Source organism: Gopherus flavomarginatus, chromosome 3, assembly GCF_025201925.1.
Source record: "Gopherus flavomarginatus isolate rGopFla2 chromosome 3, rGopFla2.mat.asm, whole genome shotgun sequence".
NCBI classification, from domain to species: domain Eukaryota; kingdom Metazoa; phylum Chordata; order Testudines; family Testudinidae; genus Gopherus; species Gopherus flavomarginatus.
Genome location: NC_066619.1, coordinates 141308264 through 141328523, shown reverse-complemented (window position 1 = coordinate 141328523; position 20260 = coordinate 141308264). Strand labels below are relative to the sequence as shown.

The window sequence follows — 20260 nt, the reverse complement described above, 5'->3', positions numbered from 1 at the left end:
AACTAGGAAAATAGACAAACACACAAACTCCTTACCCCAGGAGATGGACAGTGGCTCTAACAGGCTTTCATGCTCCACCCAACATGAATAATGGGCTCTGATCGTGGGATCAATCTCCATTGTCACCCAGGTCTGGTAGGTCCCATCCCCACTGGGTAGGATGCCTTCAGAGTAGGTCTCTTGCTGTCTGTTCTCCCCATTTTTCAGCCAGATCACGGTGATGTCCCGGGGGTAGAACCCACTGACCTTACAGGAGAGGGTGGTGAGGCCGTCATGAGATGACCTGTCACTCACTCTAGCTGTTGGGCGCACTGGGAAAAAGAAGAAACTGAAGTTAGCTGTTTTCAAGCTCTAATCCAGGCAGCCTTTTCTAGAGCTTTGCAGCATGAAATTCTGAGACCCCAGCAGCGGGGGAGGGTGAAAGTTCATGAGACAGAATCCCTCCGATGAGAGAGAGCCACCATGTTAGAGGATTTCTGTGCCGAATTCACAGCATCAGCAATGCTGAACCCCCAATCCAGGTCCCTCACCAGATTCTATGAGTGTGGTAACCAGAAGCCCCTGCTCCCAGCCACAGTGACACAAGTACCTTAAAAGGCTTCATTAAGTTCCAGATACAGGTGTCACAGATGTTAGCCCTTAATCACACGCTACGTTTGTGCTCATCTCCCATCAGTCCCCGGATAAGAGCGAAGAATCTTGCCCTGGCCGGGGCTCAAAAAAATGAACTAGATAAACTAACCAATTAGAGATGGAAAAGACCATTAAACAAAAAAATGACACACGGTTATAAACTGCCCCTCAAACAAGCCAATATAGGGGAGTTGTTTCCCAACCATTCCCGGTGCAAGGTTAGCTGAACGGCCCCCTACCCCCCGTTTCATTTTGGAACTGGGGCTAGGGAATGGAGATGTAACTTGTAATGACCTCCTGGGTGGGACTTGTCCCACTGCCTTACCTTTCCTCTGTAGAGTCTCCTTCCCGAACTCTAGAGCACTTCTCAGCCAGGAAATACATGTCTCCTCCAGGAAGTGTGTCCATCCTTGGTTGTCATCTACCTCAGCATGCCATCTCCTCTTGGTGATCTGAGCCCCAATATCTGCTGCTACCCATGTCATGGTCTCCTTATCGAAGGTAAGAAAGTCTCGTCCATCATATGAATCCTGGTAAAACCCCTGAATGATGCCGTCTTCCCGGAGATCACATCCAAACATCGTCTGGATAATGTGAAACCCTGAAACACAGCTGAGGGTCAGCAGCAGCCTCTCTGAAAATCTCAGCAAGGCCGCACTGCAGGAAGCCCAGTAGTTCTTCTCCTTGCTACTGCGCTCTCCTTCCCTGAGAAATGGGGTTCCCACTTATGTTGTTGGGTCCTACCCCGCCCAGCTCCTTTCAGGTGTGAACCCAAACATGCAGGGGGCGCCCTCTCCATCTGTTGGGTCTTGTACACTAAAGACCTCCCACTGCAAAGAGCTCACAACCTTCAAGCAGTACCTCACTGCTGTTGTTCTTGTATGCTCCCTGCAGGGGGTGCAGGGTGGCATGACCCCAAAGGGAGTACTCCAGATATTGCAGGGGTCTGTCCCCTCCAGCTCTCTTCTGCTCTCTGAGGATTCCTCCAGTTCTGGTAGTCAGGGTCATTCTGGACAAGAGAGAGAGTGCAGAGGGTCTGTACCCCACTATCTCCTGCTCTGGTTGTACTAATTTTGCAGGGTCCTCAGGGTGACTTGGTCCCCCACCTCCTCCATTCACAGTACCCCATGTCCCTGTGGGGAGGGGGTACAGGTCTGTCCCCCACACTAACCTCTGCTCTGGTTTAATGACCTCACAGAATCCCCAGGCTCACTCTGTTTCCCTGCCCCATCTTCCCTGTGCCCCCAACTCAGTCTAGGAATGGCAAAGAACCAATTTCGGATGCTTGGCCTCTTCTTCACGTGACCACTGTCTCAAAGTGATTCCCTGTAAGGATCAGGCCACTGACAGCCCTTAGTTCAGCTGGCCACCATTTTCCTACAGCCAGGCTAATCTTCACAACAACGGCCCTCATCTCGCACACAACCAAGAGCAGACTCAGTTAATACAGCCACTCCTGGGCTGATAGGAGGCAGGGAGGGAGACTCAGGGTGGGGAAGGGTGGGAGATGTGGGGTTGGGGACAGGAAGGAGAGTTTAGCGGAGAGGGAGGGAGGCTGTGGTGAACAGAGAACACTGTGGGGATCATGAGGAAGACTGAAACATGTGGGGAACAGATCAGACCCCTAGCTTGGCAAACAGGCTAGAATGTGGGGGCACAAAAATAACCCACACAGGGTCCCAAATATTTTCACCCCCCCCCCCCCCCGCATTAAATACATCAAGGTAAATGCCTAGATTTTCAGCAATGACTAGTGATTTTGGGTGCCCAACTGAGACCTTTTAAAGGGGCCTGATCAGAAAATGGGAGCTCCCGGCCTCTGAATATCAGACACCCAAATATCACTAATCACATTTGGAAAAATGTAGGCCAAGTATTAAAATACAATTTGGTGTCACAGCCATAGGTGAGAGCCAAGCCCACTAAGTTGTGTCCCTGAACAATGCCACAGGTTTGGACAAAAAACAGTTACTAACCTTCCTGTAATGGTTGTTCTTAGAGACATGTTGCACACGTCCATTCCACGCTAGGTGTGCGTGCACTGCACACAGTCACCGTAAATTTTTCCCTCAGTGATACCCAACAGGCTTGCTCTACTGCCCTCTGGTACCATGTGCTTATGTCGCAGTGTGAGGGGACTGGTTGACCCCGCACTTTCTCAGTTCTTTCTTGCCAGCAACTCCAACGGAGGAGGACGACAGTGGCTCATAGAATCGACATGTGCAACATGTCTCAAAGAACAAGAGAGTTACAGAAAGGTTAGTAACCATTTTTTCTTCTTCAAATGCTTGCACATATTCATTCCAAGTTCGATGACTCCCAAGCAGCACCGTAAGAGGTGGGCTTGGAGTTCATGGACACATGGATGACAACACTGCCCAACCAAACCCAGTGCATCTCTAGCTTTCTGGGTGATAGCGTAGTTGGTAGAAAAAGTATGTACTGGTGCCCAGGTCACTACTCTGCAAATGTCCCTGGATCGGGCGTGGGCCATGAACACCACTTAGGAACCTTGTGCTCTCATAGAATGGTCTCTGAGGAAGGCAGATGGTGGGACACCTGCCTGCTCACAGCACATGTGAATGCACAATGTGATCCACAATGAAATTCTCTGAGCCTTTCACCCTATCAGCTACTGCCACAAAGAGCTGTGTGGATTTATGGATCCACTTTCTATATAGTCCTTTCTATATAGATAGGGCGTGCCTAACATCCAGAGTATGGAGATCTCATTTCTCCCTATTCTTGTGTGGCTTTGGGAAGAAAATGGGCAGAAAATACCCTGATTGCAATGAAACTCCAAGACTACCTTTGGGAGGATCACAGGGTGGGGGTGACATTGTACCTTGTCGTTAAAGGACACTGTATACGGAGGTTTTGACATAAGAGCTCTAATCTCGGAGACCCTCCTGACTGAGGTAATTGCTACCAGAAAGCCGACCTTCCAGGAAAGGTACAATAGAGGGCACAATGCCTGCGGCTCAAAGGGAGGCCCTGTGAGCTCTGACAGGTTTAAGTCCCCCAGGGGGGTGGGTTCCCAGATTTGTGGGTACAGCCTTTCAAAGCCCTTGAGTAAGTGAATGGACGTTTCATGTGAAAAAACTGATCGACCACCCAGCAGAGGGTAGAATGCGGAGATCGCAGCTAGGTGTGCCTGAACAGATGAATCACTAGACCTGGCTGTTTCCAGACTGTTCTGGAGTATCTGCTTCATCTGAGAGATAACTCAGTGGGCGAAAGGCAGGGGTGCTGGAACAGGGGGAACGAGGAGCCATGGCCCTGCCACTTTAGCAGCAGGTGAGAGCAGGGGGTGAGGGGGCAGAGCTTGAGGAGACGAGGTGGAGTGGGGAGAGGGGCATCAGGGAAGAGGCGGAGTCATAGTTTCAGCACTGGTGGCCCCCCACTCAGGGAGATTCTGGCACCCTGGTGAGAGGCCTTGCTAGGTAGACAAAATGGAGAAACGCTTCCATGTGGCGAGGTAAGTAACTTTGGTAGATGGTTTCCTACTGCCTAGCAAGACCTAGCAGACCTGCTCCAAACAGGCCAGTTCTGCAGGTTTAACCATGGAGCTGTCAGGCAGATGGAGTATTTGGCCATGATCTTGCAAGATCAGGTCCGGAAGGGGAGGGAGTGGCATTGGAGTTGCTACCGACAGGTCTAAAAATAACCCAAACTAGTGCTGACCTGGCCAGGCTGAGGCTATGAGAATAACCTTCGCCGTTGACCTTCAGCAAGACCTTGTGCACAAAAGGAATGGTGGGAAAAGGCACAGAACAGGTGATTTCTCCAAGGGAGTAAGAAAGCATCTGTGAGTGAACCTGGGTTGCAGTCACATAGACACCAGAACTGCTGACATTTCCTGTTCTGTCTGGTTGTGAACAGGTCTACAAGGGGAACACCCCACCACTGGAAAACGGTCCTTGCTATGTTGGGGCATAGGGACCATTCGCGGTGAGAAGAGCTGATCTGCCAGCTCCTTCTGGGCTCCCGAAAGGCGAGAAGCTTCAAGGTGGATCGAGTGCTTTACGCAGAGCTCCCACAAGCAAATGGCCTCCTGACACAGGGGGGAGAGGAGTGGGCCACTCTCTGCCTGTTGATGTAAGACATGGCTGCCATACTGTCTGTAAGAACTCGCACCACCTTGCTTGTGATGGGGGGTAACAACACCAGACATGCTAGGCAGACTGCCCTGAGCTCTCTGACGTTTATCTGTAGCAAGAGTTCCTACTCGGACCACTGACCTTGTGTCGTGAGGTGCCTGAGATGGGCAGACTCTGTGAGCACCGAGTCCAAATGATGGCTGTTTGACCAGTACACTGAGGCCAGCCAAGTCTGAGGTGCAGCCTCGCATACCACACCATGTATATGCACGAGGCCATGTGACCCAACAGCCTGAGCGGGCCTTGACCTATGATGACATTGACTGGAAGTGGGCTTCTGGAAGGAAGGCCCTGGCCTGGGTACAAGCAAGCACTGCTCTGATAAACCCTATCCTCTGAGCCGGGAGGAGCATTGACTTTTGCTCCTTTATCAGCAGACTCAGTGCTCGAAAGGTTGGTTGGACGAGGTGGTTCTGGCTTTCACCTGGGATTGGACTGGTCCTTGACCAGCCAGTCACTGGATACGCATACACCTGCACCCCTCACCTTCTCAGGAAGGCTGCCACTATTACCAGGCATTTCATAAAGACCCATTTGGCTGCTGACAGGCTGAATGGGAGGACGGTAAACTGGAAAAGAGCCTGGTTCACAACAATCCTGAGAAACCTTCTGTGGCCTCGGAAAATAGAGATGTAGAAATAGGCATCCTTCAAATCAAGGGTGGCATACCAGTCCCCGACAGCCAGGGAAGGAATGATGGAGGCCAGGGAGACCATGCGGAAGTTCAACTTTTTGAGGTAACAGTTGAGGCACTGGAGGTCTAGAATGGGTTGGAGATGCCCTTTGGCTTTCAGGATTAAGAAATAAGGGGAGTAAAACCCTTTCCCTTGTAAGTTTCAAGGCACTTCCTCCAGGGCTCCTCCACAGAGAAAGACTTGCACTCCTGGGCTAAAAGTTGCTCATGAGAAGGGTCCCTGAAGATGGACAGGGATGGGGGGTAGGAGGGAGGCATGGAACCCACTGAAGCATATAACCCTCCTCCACTGTACTCAGCACACAATGGTCTGTGATGATAAGGGATCTACGAGCTGAAGCCAGAGAGATGGTCCAAAAACAACATGGGGGCAGGATCTGGTATGCGGACTGGTGTAATGCCTTCAGGTGCCGAGTCAAAAGTTCTGCTTGGAGCCCCCTGAGTATCCATGAGGGCCAGGCAGTGAGGCTGAGGCAGAGGGGGGGGGCAGCTGTCTGCACCTATAACTTCTGTTCTGTTTTTTGAACAGGTCCTGACAAGGCGGTGGGCCTGGGAAGTGGGTAGGTTGTTGGGGCTTGAAATGTTTCCTCAAAGGCACTGGGGCACAGAGATTCGCAGACTTGAGGGTGGCTCTGGAGGCCTTTAGGCTGTGCAGTTTGGCATCTGTTAGCTCTGAGAAGAGCGAAGCCCTTTCCAACCGAAGGGCTTGAAGAGACTGCTGGACCTTTGCCTGTAGGCCAGAGGACTGAAGCCAGGAGCCCCTTTGCATGGCTACTGCTGATGGGCTCAGCAGTAGCCATGCAAAGGGTGTCAAGGGTGGCTTGTAGGGAAGCCCTGGCCACTGCCTTCCCTTCCACCAGAGCAACTATCTCCTGCCTGAGATTGAGAGGCAGAGCTATCTCTGATGGGGCCATTGCAGCCCAGACGTTGACCAGGCTGTTCAAGGACTTTTTAACTACCTCCACTTCCAGCCCCAAGTTTGAAGCCACTTTCTTCCATAACTTCTGGTGAGCCTTAAAGTGTCCTGGAGTGCCAAAACACCCATCCCTGTCTCTTCTGGGCAGGAGGCAGCCTGCACCAGCATGGGACCTTCCTGCTCTCTTTCTGCACCAACCGGATTACACAGCTCCGGATTCTGAGAGTAGGTATCTGGTTTGGTATCATAGTCCGGGTTGGGAGCTGTTTGATGTGACTGAGGAATCCTTCTCTCAGACATCACTGAGTAGGAGTGTGTAGACGGGGGGACAGGCAGCAGAGGAAAACCCCATGGGGTCCAAAAAGGTCATTGCATCGCATGGCCATTGCCCATTGGGCAGGGGCTTGGAGGACCTCCCACCCTGGGATCCACCATTGCATGGGACTGATTGGTGGGATACTGGTACCAGTCCTTTGGCTGGATGCAAGATTCAGTCTTGTGGGGACCACAGTGCTGTGGTACTTGTTGGCTCCAAGAGATGGTGCTGAGGATCGAGGGATCGGTGCCGAGATGGGGAAGCCTGCTTCAACATAAGCAGAGAGGGTTTCCCTCTAGACAGTGCCTAGGGGCCTGGTACCAAACAGGAGCTCAGGGAAACATGCTCCCTTCTTGTTTCCATCACTGTTCTTATACTGCCGGCAATGATGGTACTGGAAGTGCCGATAAGTCCCTGGCCACAACAAATGCCTCCGGGATGGATGGCACCACAACCCTGCTGGTGCCTCACTGCCCCTCTGGTGCCAGCAGCTGGTCTGGTACTGGACTCAATAGAGCCTGTGAACAGGGCGGAGTCGACAGTATCGCCTGCGGAGCAGGGGCAGAGGAGTGGCCAGACACAGGTCGCACTCCCCTGCACTTCCCATGATTGTCCATTCTTAGAGATGGGGAACCTCTCAGACAGCTGCTTCTTAGGTTTCCTTCTTGGCCCCGGGCATGGGGAACGGTGCCAAGAGTCCCGAATGGACTCTCTCTGCAGCAGCTTCTTCATATCAACATTGAGGTACACGGTGCCAAGTCTGACTGGCTTTGTTCCAAAGAAGGTCTGAGCGCCACTTCCATCAGAAGGGACTTCGGCCTGGCCTCCCTGTCCTGTTTCATATGTGGATTGGACTGGTGGCAGAGCTGACAGTGATCTGCAATAGGAGTCTCACCCAAGCACTTTAGACAACTGGAGTGCAGGTCACTCAAAGGCACGGGCATGCTGCAGAAGGCACCTCATTTGAAGCCTGGAGACCGAGGCATGCCCAGGAGCAGAAGAAACTCTGCTACGAGAGTCCAACTAACTATTTATACTGATCAACTAAAGTCAGAAAGTGAGAAAACAACTGAGGGGAAAAGGGATGGAGTAACGAGAGAACCACTGAGAATTTGGAGAGGTGCAAGGCAGCTAGTCACTGAACACGCAGAGATCCCAAGCCAGGAGCCCGAGAGCAGTGGGGTGGGTCAGGTTGCCCTATCCAACCCTCTTCTCCTTTGTGCTGCACTCCACAGGGATGAGCAGGGTGGGGGCACCGATGGGGTCTCAGAGGGACCAGACCCCGAATTCCCCCATGTGCGTGTTGGGGGCAGATGCAGCTAGAGAGGGTGTCATAAACAGACAGTTAAGGGTTAATGCCTCTTTTATCTGTAAAGGGTTAAGAAGTTCACCTAGCCTTGTCATAACATTTTTTCCCAGATCTGGACCTTAGCGTCCAAAATATGGGTGTTAGCATGAAAACCTCCAAGCTTAGTTACCAGCTTGGACCTGGTAAAGCTGCCACCAGCCAGGGATTTATACAGTGCCTAGCTCACTGTGGTCTCCCCAAAACCTTCCCTGGGGGACCCCCAGACTCAGATTCCTTGAGTCTCACAACAAAGGGAAATAACCCCCTCCCCTTGTTACTTCCTCCCAGGCTCCCCTCCCTGGATGACCCTAGGAGATTCCCTGCTTCCAGTCCTGGAAACACAAGTACCGAGAGAGCTAATCTCTCTCCCGCCCTCACCCAGAGGGTATGCAAAGTCAGGCTTAGTAAATCTAACACAAAGAGATTTTCCCCCTGACTTCTTCCTCCCACCAATTCCCTGGTGAGCTGCAGACTCAATTCCCTGGAGTCTCCACTATAGAAAAACTCCAACAGGTCTTAAAAAGAAAGCTTTATATAAAAAAGAAAGAAAAAGACATTAAACATAGTCTCTGTATCCAGGTGACAATATACAGGGTCAATTGCTTAAAAGAAAAATGAATAAACAGCCTTATCCAAAAAGAATACACTCCAGCAACTACACACGTATAAATACAAAAAAAACAATATAAACCTATTGTCTTACTATCCTTATACTTACAACTTGGAAACAGAAGATTAGAAAGCCTGGAGATAGAAAGATCACTCTCAGAGCCAAGAGGGTCAGACCCAGGTCAAAGAACAAAGAACTCACACCCAAAACTTCCCTCCACCCAGATTTGAAAAAGTCTTGTTTCCTGATTGGTCCTCTGGTCAGGAGTTTCAGGTTCCCTGTGTTAACCCTTAGCTATCTGTTTATGACAAGCCTAGCTGACACCTGACTAGAAGAACTAATGGGGGAACAAGATGTTTCAAAAGGAAGGAGGGAAGTTTCCTTTGTTTAGAGTCTCAGTTTTCAGCTGGAGTGAAAAAGATCAAGGAATCAGCCTCTTATCGGAGTAGTAAGTTTTAGAAAGGGATAAATAGGTTTATGTTTATTTTCTTTGTAACTTGTCTTGGTACCATTAAGGGAATTATCAAATTTGGGTATTCTTGTGTGTATTAAAGTTATTGCCCAGGGGAACATCCTCTGTGTTTTGAATCTGTTGTCTGTGAGAGTAGCTGGTATGCTAATCTCTCCCAGAGGGTTTTCTTTTACCTTTCTTTTCTTTAATTAAAAGCCTTCTTTTTAAATACCTGATTGATTTTTCCTTGGTTTTATATCCAAGGGGGTTGGATCTGGATCCACCAGGAGTTGGTGGGAGAAAGGAAGGGGGATGGTTAATTTCTCCTTGTTTTAAGATCCAAGGGGTCTAGATCTAGCTTTACCAGGAAATTGGTGAAGTCTCTCAAGACTACCCAGGGAAGAAAAGTAGTGCTTGGGGGTGGTGGCAGCAATACCAGATCTAAGCTGGTAACTAAGCTTAGAAGTGTCCATGCAGGTCCCCACATCTGCACCTTAAGGTTCAGAGTCGGGAAGGAACCTTGACAGAGGGGAACACTGTTGGTGGCCAAGATGCAGGACTCAGGAGAGTCTCTGGTGAGTTGGCAGCCCCAGGATTGTGAGGAGCGGGTAAATGGGGAGAGGAGGGGGCAATCGGGAAAGTGATTAGGGATGGGGCAGTCAGGACAGAACAGCAGCTCCCCAGCATAGGGTTAGGGGCAGGCGAGCAGAGCTCCTCTTTCAGCACTGGGGAAGCCAGTGTCCATGTGAGCAGGTCAGGTTGGACAGACTTAGCAGCAGGGAACCAATGGGTGAGACTAGTCAGGAGAGGGTTAAACTAGCTAGAGAGGGGGCGGGCTAGGGGGCAAACATCTGGCAACCCTCCGCCCTGTCGCTTAGTCCTGGGGCAGGGCCACCAGGAACCCAGGTGTCCAGGGCAGGACAGGAATTAGTTCTCATTGCTGCTCTCTCAGCACTAGGAGCCAGGAGGAATTGGGGGGGGATGCTACAATAAGGGGCTGGGGACACTCCTGGGTGAGGACCAATGAGACAGACCAGTACCACTGACACGGGGGAATCAGGGATTGTCACTCACCAGTCCCCTGTCAGGAAGGGCACAGCAATTACATTAGAGAGACCCTCACCTGCCAGGGACTGTTCAGCAGTGCCAGGCACTGAACGCTTATGGATCGTCACAGTGCTAAGTGAGATAGCACAATCGGGGGCCTGGCCATGTGGCTACAGCCCCCCACATCAGAGACTGAGCAGGAAGAACGGCTCTTTACACATCTGTCGATCGTGTGCAGGAGAACCTGCATGACCCTGGGGGCTCCAACTGGGGGACACGTGCTGAGATTTTGCTCCCAGGAGTAAGGAAGACTGGGAGTCTCAGCACATTGCACGGGCTGATTATCTAACTAACTCTCCAGCCCAAGTCAATGTCAGACCCTCGCTCTGTGGAGTCTGATCTTCGATAAACTCATTCTGGAAATAAGACAAAGCGAACAATGAAGGAGGCTCACCAGTGAACAGCTTCTCCCCAGGGCTAGGGTGAATGCAGCACTGACTGCTCCTGTGACTTTGCTGTGCGTCTCATGATAGCAGATGATTTTATTAAATCCCCAGTTCCTGGATTCATGGGATTAGAGGAGAGTCTTAGATCTCTTTTCTTATAGCAGTAACTTCTAGTCCTTCTAAAAGCAGGGAAAACCCTGGAAATGTGTCCCTGTGGTGGGGCGGTTCCCCACTCCAGCGGAAAAGGGGTTAAAGTCAGCCCTGGGAGAAGGTTGCAGCTGAAAGCTGCTAGGATGGGCTGACTGGGGAAGTGGCTGCAGCTGGGCCACACCCCAATCAGGCCACAGCTGGCCTGTATAAAAAGGCTGTGAGCCAGAAGCAAAAGGGAAGTCTCTCTTCACGCTGGGAGAGAGCAGAGCCTGGCTGCCTGCAGAAGGCGTACTGGGAGTGAAGCAGGGCTGGGGAAAGCCAGGGGATCTGAAGGCTGGCAACTTCCCAGACTGCAGGGCCTGGTCCAAGGCCCACAGAGTTATTGGAAGACAGTAGGTCTGAACCCCCTCGCCTATGATGAGTGGCTTTTACACTGCAGTCTGCCCCAGGGAGTGGGGGCTTAGTGATGACTGGCAGTAGCCCAGACTGAGGCAAGGTGAGGAGTAGAAGGTTGGGGGTTCCCAAGAGAGGGGAGACCTGGAGGCAGAGTGTGGGAGTATTGCCAGGGGGCAGCACCCCAATAAAAGGGCCCAGGGGTCTGGGAGGGACACAGAGCCAGAAACAAGCAGGAACATTTCACTTCAGGACGAAATGCTGAGATAAAATTTCTTGATACTTTAAATGACTGCTTCATGGAGCAGCTGGTACGGGAACCCACAAGGGGAGAGGCAACTCTATATTTAATCCTGAGTGGAGAGCAGGAGCTGGTCCAAGAGGAAACTATAGCAGGACCGCTTGGAAATAGTGACCATAATACAATAGCATTCAACATCCCTGTGGTGGGAAGAACATCTCAATAGCCCAACACTGTGGCATTTAATTTCAAAAGGGGGAACCATGCAAAAATGAGCAGGTTAGTTAAACAGAAGTTAAAAGGTACAGTGACTAAAGTGAAATCCCTGCAAGCTGCACGGGTGCTTTTTAAAGACACCATAATAGGGGCCCAACTTCAATGTATACCCTGTTAAGGGTAGTTAGCATGAGCAACTCCATTTTGTATGTTTCCCTATTTTGTATCCATCATTAACTAAAAGCGAGCACATCACATACACAGCTCCCAAGGGCAGCATTAAAGAAAGATAGTCAGAAACAGGAAAGACGATAGGAACACAGCTGTAGCAACACAATTAAGGAAAAATTCTAGTATGCAAGGTAACAACTGGACTGTGCACTAGCCAGAATGAGGACCGTGACTGACTGTAATAGGCTAAAGATAAGAAAATGGCTTATTGGCTAAGGCTTCCAATTCACAAGGGTAGCATGCACTCCTAAAAGGTATATAACTTCTATGTAATCTGCAGCCTGGGTCTCTCCCTGATTAGCAGGGGGACACCACGTTCGAATGTTGTTTGAACCTTGCACGATAAAACTTTATTTGGACACTCTGTAAATCTTTGGGTTTTGTGCCTCAGCCTAGAAACAAACAGTGCGTGGCCTACAGGTATAATTCGCAACAACCCCAAATTAAGAAACACAGTAAAAGAACTAAAAAAGAGCCACTGTGGATTAACAACCATGTAAAAGAAGCAGTGAGAGATAAAGACTTCCTTTAAAAAGTGGAAGTCCAATCCTAGTGAGGCAAATAGAAAAGAGCATAAACGCTGCCAAATTAAAAGCAGCAAAGAGTCCTGTGGCACCTTATAGACTAACAGACGTTTTGGAGCATGAGCTTTCGTGGGTGAATACCCACTTCGTCAGATGCATGCATTCACCCACAAAAGCTCACGCTCCAAAATGTCTGTTAGTCTATAAGGTGCCACAGGACTCTTTGCTGCTTTTACAGATCCAGACTAACAAGGCTACCCCTCTGATACTTGCTGCCAAATTAAGCACAGGAGTGTAATAAGAAAAGCCAAAGAGGAGTTTGAGGAACAGCTAGCCAAAAACTCAGAAGGTAATAACAAAATGTTTTTTAAGTACATCAAAAGCAGGAAGCCTGCTAAACAACCAGTGGGGCCCCTTGACGATCAAAATACAAAAGGAGCACTTAAAGATGATAAAGTCATTGCAGAGAAACTAAATGGATTCTTTGCTTCAGTCTTCATGGCTGAGGGTGTTAGGGAGATTCCCAAACCTGAGCCGGCTTTTGTAGGTGAAGAATTTGAGGAACTGTCACAGATTTAAGTGTCACTAGAGGTGGTTTTGGAACTAATTGATAAACTCAACATTAACAAGTCATCGGGACCAGATGGCATTCACCCAAGAGTTCTGAAAGAACTCAAATGTGAAGTTGCAGAACTATTAACTAAGGTTTGTAACTTGTCCTTTAAATTGGCTTCTGTACCCAGTGACTGGAAGTCAGCTAATGTAATGCCAATATTTAAAAAGGGCTCTAGAGGTGATCCCAGCAATTACAGACCAGTAAATCTAACGTCAGTATTGGGCAAATTAGTCGAAACAATAGTTAAGAATAAAATTGTCAGACCCATAGAAAAATAAACTGTTGAGCAATAGTCAACATGGTTTCTGTAAAGGGAAATCGTGTCTTACTAATCTATTAGAGTTCTTTGAAGGGGTCAATAAACATGTGGACAAGGGGGATCCAGTGGACATAGTGTACTTAGATTTCCAGAAAGCCTTTGACAAGGTCCCTCATCAAAGGCTCTTACATAAATTAAGCTGTCATGGGATAAAAGGGAAGGTCCTTTCATGGACTGAGAACTGGTTAAAAGACAGGGAACAAAGGGTAAGGATTAATGGTAAATTCTCAGAATGGAGAGGGGTAACTAGTGGTGTTCCCCAAGGGTCAGTCCTAGGACCAATTCTATTCAACTTATTCATAAATGATCTGGAGAAAGGGGTAAACAGTGAGGTGGCAAAGTCTGCAGATGATACTAAACTGCTCAAGATAGTTAAGACCAAAGCAGATTGTGAAGAACTTCAAAAAGATCTCACAAAGCTAAGGGATTGGGCAACAAAATGGCAAATGAAATTTAATGTGGATAAATGTAAAGTAATGCACATTGGAAAAAATAACCCCAACTATACATACAATATGATGGGGGCTAATTTAGGTACAACGAGTCAGGAAAAAGATCTTGGAGTCATCGTGGATAGTTCTCTGAAGATGTCCATGCAGTGTGCAGAGGCAGTCAAAAAAGCAAACAGGATGTTAGGAATAATTAAAAAGGGGACAAAGAATAAGACTGAGAATATATTATTGCCCTTATATAAATCCATGGTGTGCCCACATCTCGAATACTGTGTACAAATGTGGTCTCCTCAACTCAGAAAAGATATACTGGCACTAGAAAAGGTTCAGAAAAGGGCAACTAAAATGATTAGGGGTTTGGAGAGGGTCCCACATGAAGAAAGATTAAAGAGGCTAGGACTCTTCAGCTTGGAAAAGAGGAGACTAAGAGGGGATATGATAGAGGTATATAAAATCATGAGTGATGTGGAGAAAGTGGATAAAGAAAAGTTATTTACTTATTCCCATAATACAAGAACTAGGGGTTACCAAAAGAAATTAATAGGCAGCAGGTTTAAAACAAATAAAAGGAAATTCTTCTTCACACAGAGCAGTCAACTTGTGGAACTCCTTACCTGAGGAGGTTGTGAAGGCTGGGACTATAACAATGTTTAAAACGGAACTGGATAAATTCAGGGTGGTTAAGTCCATTAATGGCTATTAGCCAGGATGGGTAAGGAATGGTATCCCTAGCCTCTGTTCATCAGAGGATGGAGATGGATGGCAGGAGAGAGATCACTTGATCATTGCCAGTTAGGTTCACTCCCTCTGAGGCACCTGGCATTGGACACTGTCGGTAGACAGATACTGGGCTAGATGGACCTTTGGTCTGACCTGCTACGGCCGTTCTTATGTTCTTATGACACCAGCCTGCAGAGGGAGCCCTGGAGGCTGGATGAGCTAATTCCTGCAGAACACCAGCAGGAGGCGCCATGAGGTGAGTCCCGCACATTTACAGTCCCCTAAAGGCTCAAACCAGAAGGCAAATAAAAATAAGCTCCAGTATTATTCCCAAAATACTTATGACATTTAAGCCAAACTCAGCATTTTTGGGGCCTGACTTGTGATGTCTGAACTCTTGGGATTCCCGATCACTTGGTGTCTGGGAATTGAGACAAGACAGCTCAGAGTCCTGTTCTAGGTATAGGGTCTGACAGCCTCACTCGGAGCTGGGAGGAACAAACCCCTCCGTGCAGGAATCACTGGGTGCGATTCTCTGGCCTCGGTGACCAAGAGGTCAGACTAGCCAGCTCTGATGGGAGCTTTTGGCTTTTGCACCTCTGCTAGGGAAATGACACATGAGGGGTGGGGGGGGGTGCCCCGAAGGGCAGCAGAGGCAGCTGAAAGTGGGACTAGTAGCAGAAATCTGGGGTGTTTGGGGAGGGGACAGTATGATAGTCCCACTTTGGAGGGTGTCAAAAAATGTCTTTCACATGGATCCTCCATCCTGCAGCCCCTCTTCCTCACTCCATGTCCCACTGTCCCCCACATTCACACTGACTCCAGCAAGAAAATACCCCTTCAGGCTCTGTCCTCTCTCCCAATCCCTAACACGCTTCCTTGTGTCCCTTCACCCTGTTTACATCAACCGTGACTCCCACTCCATGTCCCTGCATCCCTAGGTCGGGTCTGGTCCTTCACTCACCCTTGCTCTGGTTGTAGAGCTGACTCAGAGTGTTCAGACTCGCGTTGTACCATTTCTGGTAGCGCTGCGCCCACCAGGTCATCTCGTCCCAGAACTCCGGACCCTCCTTCTGTGCCATCCACACTGGGCCGGGCTGTGCCCTCTGCGTATCGCTGGTGTAGATGTAGTTGACCTGATCGTCCACGAACACAACACGTCTGTACCAGGGCAGCCCCGAGCCGGGCTCCGACATCACCGTGTCCAATATGCGCCTGGAGTGCAGGCCTGTGGGGGGGGGAGGGAGGAGTCAGACCCCACTAAACCCTGTCAGGGAGCCCCTAGCAATGTGAGAGAGGCAGTGCCGGCCCTCAGCGCCGCTCCTGTGGGAGCGAGGCCTGGGAAACAGCTCACAGAACAGCCTGACTCGGGAGAAAGAGATAATGGGGTAGAAGGAGAAAGGGAGGCAGGGCTGGAGGGGGAGTGAGAAGGGGAAGGGGTGAGGAGGTACAGGGGGATGGAGCACATGTGAGGAGTAGGGAACCATATGGAAAGAGTATACTGGGGGTACAGGGGAGTGTGAATAAGGAAAGGGGGCCCAGGAGGAGGGGCAGGGCTGGAGTGCGGCGTGGGGAAAAGGAAGGGGGTGTTATGGGAGAGGGTCGGGCAGGAGGACTGGGGATAGGAGATGGAGGAGCTGAAGCTGGGGAAGGCAAGGTGGGCAGGGGGATGTGTCCAAGCTACAGGTGGGAGCCAGGACACCAGCTGTGCATACAATTTACTACAATTTATTCAGTACATAAGATTGGCCATAGTGGGTCAGACCAAAGGTTCATCTAGTCCAGTCTCCTGTCTTCCGATAGTGGCCAATGCCAGGTGCCCCAGAGGGAATGAACAGAACAGGGAATCATCAAGTGATCCATTCCTTGTTGCCCAATTCCCAGTTTTTGGCAAACAGAGGCTACAGGCACCATCCCTGCCTCATCCTGACTAATAGCCACTGATGGACCTGTCCTACATGAACTTAGCTAGTTCTTTTTTGAATCGTGTTACAGTCTTGACCTTCACAACATCCTCTGGCAAAGAGTTACACTGGTTGACTGTGTGTTGTGTGAAGAAATACGTCCTTTTGTTTGTTTTAGAACTGCTGCCTAATAATTTCCTTGGGTGACCCCTAGTTCTTGTGTTACATGAAGGGGTAAATAACACTTCGGTATTCACTTTCTCCAGACCAGTTACGATTAAGACTATGATTTTGTCATGGATATTTTTAGTGTCAGACCTGGACAGGTCACGGGCAACAAAGAAAAGCTCACAGAAGCCTGTGACCGATTCGTGACTTTTACTAAAAATATCCATGGCAAAATGGGGATCTCAGCTGTGTGATCCACACACCACCTGCAGGGGCGAGGCAACTGTGGGCCACTCTGAGCTCCTGGGTCCCCCTGCCGCCCATGGCAACTGGGAGCGGTTGGTCCCCCCACAGCCCACAGAATCCCCCCCGCCCCCCCACAGACACTCCCGGCTGCAACAAGTGGCAGAGGGACCGCAAAGCTTCCGGCTGCTGTGTGCTGAAGTCACGGAGTTTGCTGGAAGTCATAAAACCTGTGACTTCCATGACCTCTGTGAAAAAAACAAAGCCTTAGTCTTGATTTTATAGACTTTCATCATTTCCCTCCTTAGTCATCTCTTTTCCAAGCTGAAATGTTCCAGCGTTATTAATCTCTTCTCATGCAGCACCCATTCCATACCTCTAACCCAGGGGTCGGCAACCTTTCAGCAGTGCTGTGCCAAGTCTTCATTTATTCACTCCGATTTAAGGTTTCGTGTGCCAGTCATACATTTTAATGTTTTTAGAAGGTCTCTTTCTATAAGTCTATAATATATAACTAAACTATTGTTGTATGTAAAATAAATAAGGATTTTAAAATGTTTAAGAAGCTTCATTTAAAATTAAACTAAAATGCAGAGCCCCCCGGACCGGTGGCCAGGACCTGGGCAGTGTGAGTGCCACTGAAAATCACCTCGCATGCCACCTTTGGCACCTGTGCCATAGGTTGCCTACCCCTGCTCTAATCATTTTTGTTCCCCTTTTCTGTACCTTTTCCAAATCTAATATATCCGTTTCCCAATGGAATGACTACATCTGCATGCAGTATTCAAGATGTGACCGCCCCATGGATTTATATAGAGGCAATATATTTTCTGTCTTATTATCAATCCCTTTCCTAATGATTCTCAACATTCTGTTAGCTTGTTTGATGGCCACTGCATACTGAAAAAACAAGGAGTCCTGTGGCACCTTAAAGACAAATGCATTTATTTGAGTATAAGCTTTTGTGTGTGCATCTGCTGAAGTGGGTTCCAGCCCATGAAAGCTTATGCTCAAATAAAGTTTAGTCTTTAAGGTGCTATAGGACTCCTCGTTATTTTTGCGAAAACAAACTAACATGGCTGCCCCTCTGAAACTGCACACTGGGTGCATGTTTTCAGAGAACTCTCTATAATGACTCCAAGATCTCTCGAGTGGTAACAGCTAATTTAGACCCCATCACTTTATGTATAGCTGGGATTACGTTTTCCAATGTGCATTACTTTGCGTTTATCCACACTGAATTCCACATACCATTTTGTTGCCCAGCCACCCAGTTTTGTAAGATCACAGAATCATAGAAGATTAGAGTTGGAAGAGACCTCAGGAGGTCATCTAGTCCAACCCCCTGCTCAAAGAAGGACCAACCCCAACTAAATCATCTCAGCCAGGGCTTTGTCAGGATGGGCTTAAAAATCTCTAAGGAAGGAGATTCCACCAGCCCTCTAGGTATCACATTCCAGTGCTTCACCACCCTCCCAGTGAAACAGTGTTTTCTAATACACAACCTAGACCTCCCTACCGCAACTTAAGACATTGCTCCTTGTTCTGTCATGTGCCACCACTGAGAACAGCCGAGATTCCTTCTCTTTGGAACCCCCCTTCAGTTAGTTGAAGGCTGCTATAAAATCCTCCCTCACTCATCTCTTCTGCAGACTAAACAATCCCAGTTCCCTCAGCCTCTCCTCAGAAGTCATGTGCCCCAGGCCCCTGGTCATTTTCATTGCCCTCCACTGGACTCTTTCCAATTTGTGCATATCCTTTCTGTACTGTGGGGTCCAAAACCGGATGCAATATTCCAGATGTGGCCTCACCAGAGCCGAACAGAGGGGAATGCTCCTACTAATACAGCCCAATATGCTGTTGGCCTTCTTGGCAACAAGGGCATACACTTCACTCATATCCAGCTTCTTGTCCACTGCAATCCCCTTTGTGACTCTTCACAGTCTGCTTTGGACTTGACTTAGGCATGCTGCGGCTGCACCCCAGGTCCCCTGTAGGGATCGGGCCCCATTGTGCCAGTCACTGCACAGGCCCTGCCCCACAGAGTTCACAGGCTGATCCCCCATCCCCACAGATCCACAGGCAAGATCAGGGCCAAAGGAGATGGGAATGACAACAGCTCCCAAAGGGCCTGATGCTGCAGAGACTGAATCCCTGATCCCTTCACCCATATGAGTGTCCCACTGACGTCAGACACGGCTCACAGGAGTTACACATCCGGGGGGGTCAGGACCTGGGGGGGGAGGAGTCAGGCTGATGCAGGCTGGTGACTTATTTGGTCCCATTAGTTCCTCAATGTCTCAGGGGTTATTTAGTCTCAGACCCTGCAGATTCGCAGTGTGGACCCTCACTCACTCACACAGCCCCCCGGAGCCGTCCCTCACCTCAGTAACATGACACACAGCGTTTGCAGGATTGGGACCTTGTTCCCTAGTTCATAACTGTCAGTTACAGAGCAGAGCCCCCCTCCTCCGTGCTGGGTGCTGGACACACACAACAGGCACAGCAATGCCTTGGCTTATGTATGAGCTGAAGAACAGATGGATCTAATGGGGACAGAGCTCTCTCCTTTTCTTCCCCCAGCTACTCCAGCTGCTGAACACCCTGTGTCCCTCCTGCCAGAACCAGCCACTGTCCATTTCACTCCCTTCAGTCACAGTCAGACGGCCTGATCCGGAGAGCAGGGCTGCTGACGCTGCTCCTCCCGGGCTAACTAATTAAAGAGTCAGTGGAGCACAGGAACTGGACCCGGGGTCTCCACCTCCTGGGTGAATGGCTCTGTAGCCTGGTGGTTGGAGCCATTCTCACGCCCTTGCTCTCTGGCCCAGTTCTAGTTCTCCCCAGAGGAACAGCTCCCACAGGAGTGATGGAGGGAGCCCCACAGCAGAGGGCCCCACAACTCAGGGACTAGGACACCCTGGGAGGTGGCAGAGCCCTGCTCAAATCCTGTCTCCCCCGCAGGCAGAGGGGGCCTGGAACTAGGAGTCACCCTCACCCCAGGTGGTGCCCAAACCACTTGGCTCCTCCCACACTGTTGTGTGAGCTCGTGTGAGGGTCCGATCCAGCAAGTGGCCTGAGCACACCCACGGCATTGGGCCCCCAGACGAGTTAGGTGGAGGGCACCAGTCGTTCCTTGGTCCATGCATCGCTCTGGGGATCAGGGGTCCGGACACCTGGCGGGAAGCTGCAGGGCACAGGCCGAGGTGGGAACATAGATCCCGAGGGACCTGTTACTGCACAAAGGTGCCAAGCGAGTTCAGGCACCTACAGGGCTCAGCAGCAGCCAAAGGGCCTGATTCTGGGATTTAGGCACCTTCGCCCCTTTATGGCTCTAGCCCTTGGACACTGCAGTGATGGGAGCAACAGGGACACCACAGATCACAGTCTGATCCCGCTCCTGCCTCTCAGAGACCTGGCTCCCTCCCTCTGAAACTGCCCTGCAGCAACCTCTGCTCCCCACTC

At 49.9% G+C, this 20260-nt stretch overlaps 1 protein-coding gene across 2 annotated transcripts in view; it reads right to left on the bottom strand.

The window, feature by feature from the left end:
* The window catches only part of LOC127048459 (class I histocompatibility antigen, F10 alpha chain-like), a 40651-nt gene that overhangs the window by 9377 nt on the left and 11014 nt on the right, over positions 1–20260 (bottom strand). For both annotated transcript variants that reach the window (XM_050948313.1, XM_050948312.1), the window contains exons 2-4: positions 15448–15711; positions 959–1234; positions 36–311 (exon numbers count right to left, since the gene is read on the bottom strand). In XM_050948313.1, the coding sequence (XP_050804270.1) occupies positions 36–311; positions 959–1234; positions 15448–15711 (816 nt within the window). The remainder of the gene's footprint in view (positions 1–35; positions 312–958; positions 1235–15447; positions 15712–20260) is intronic.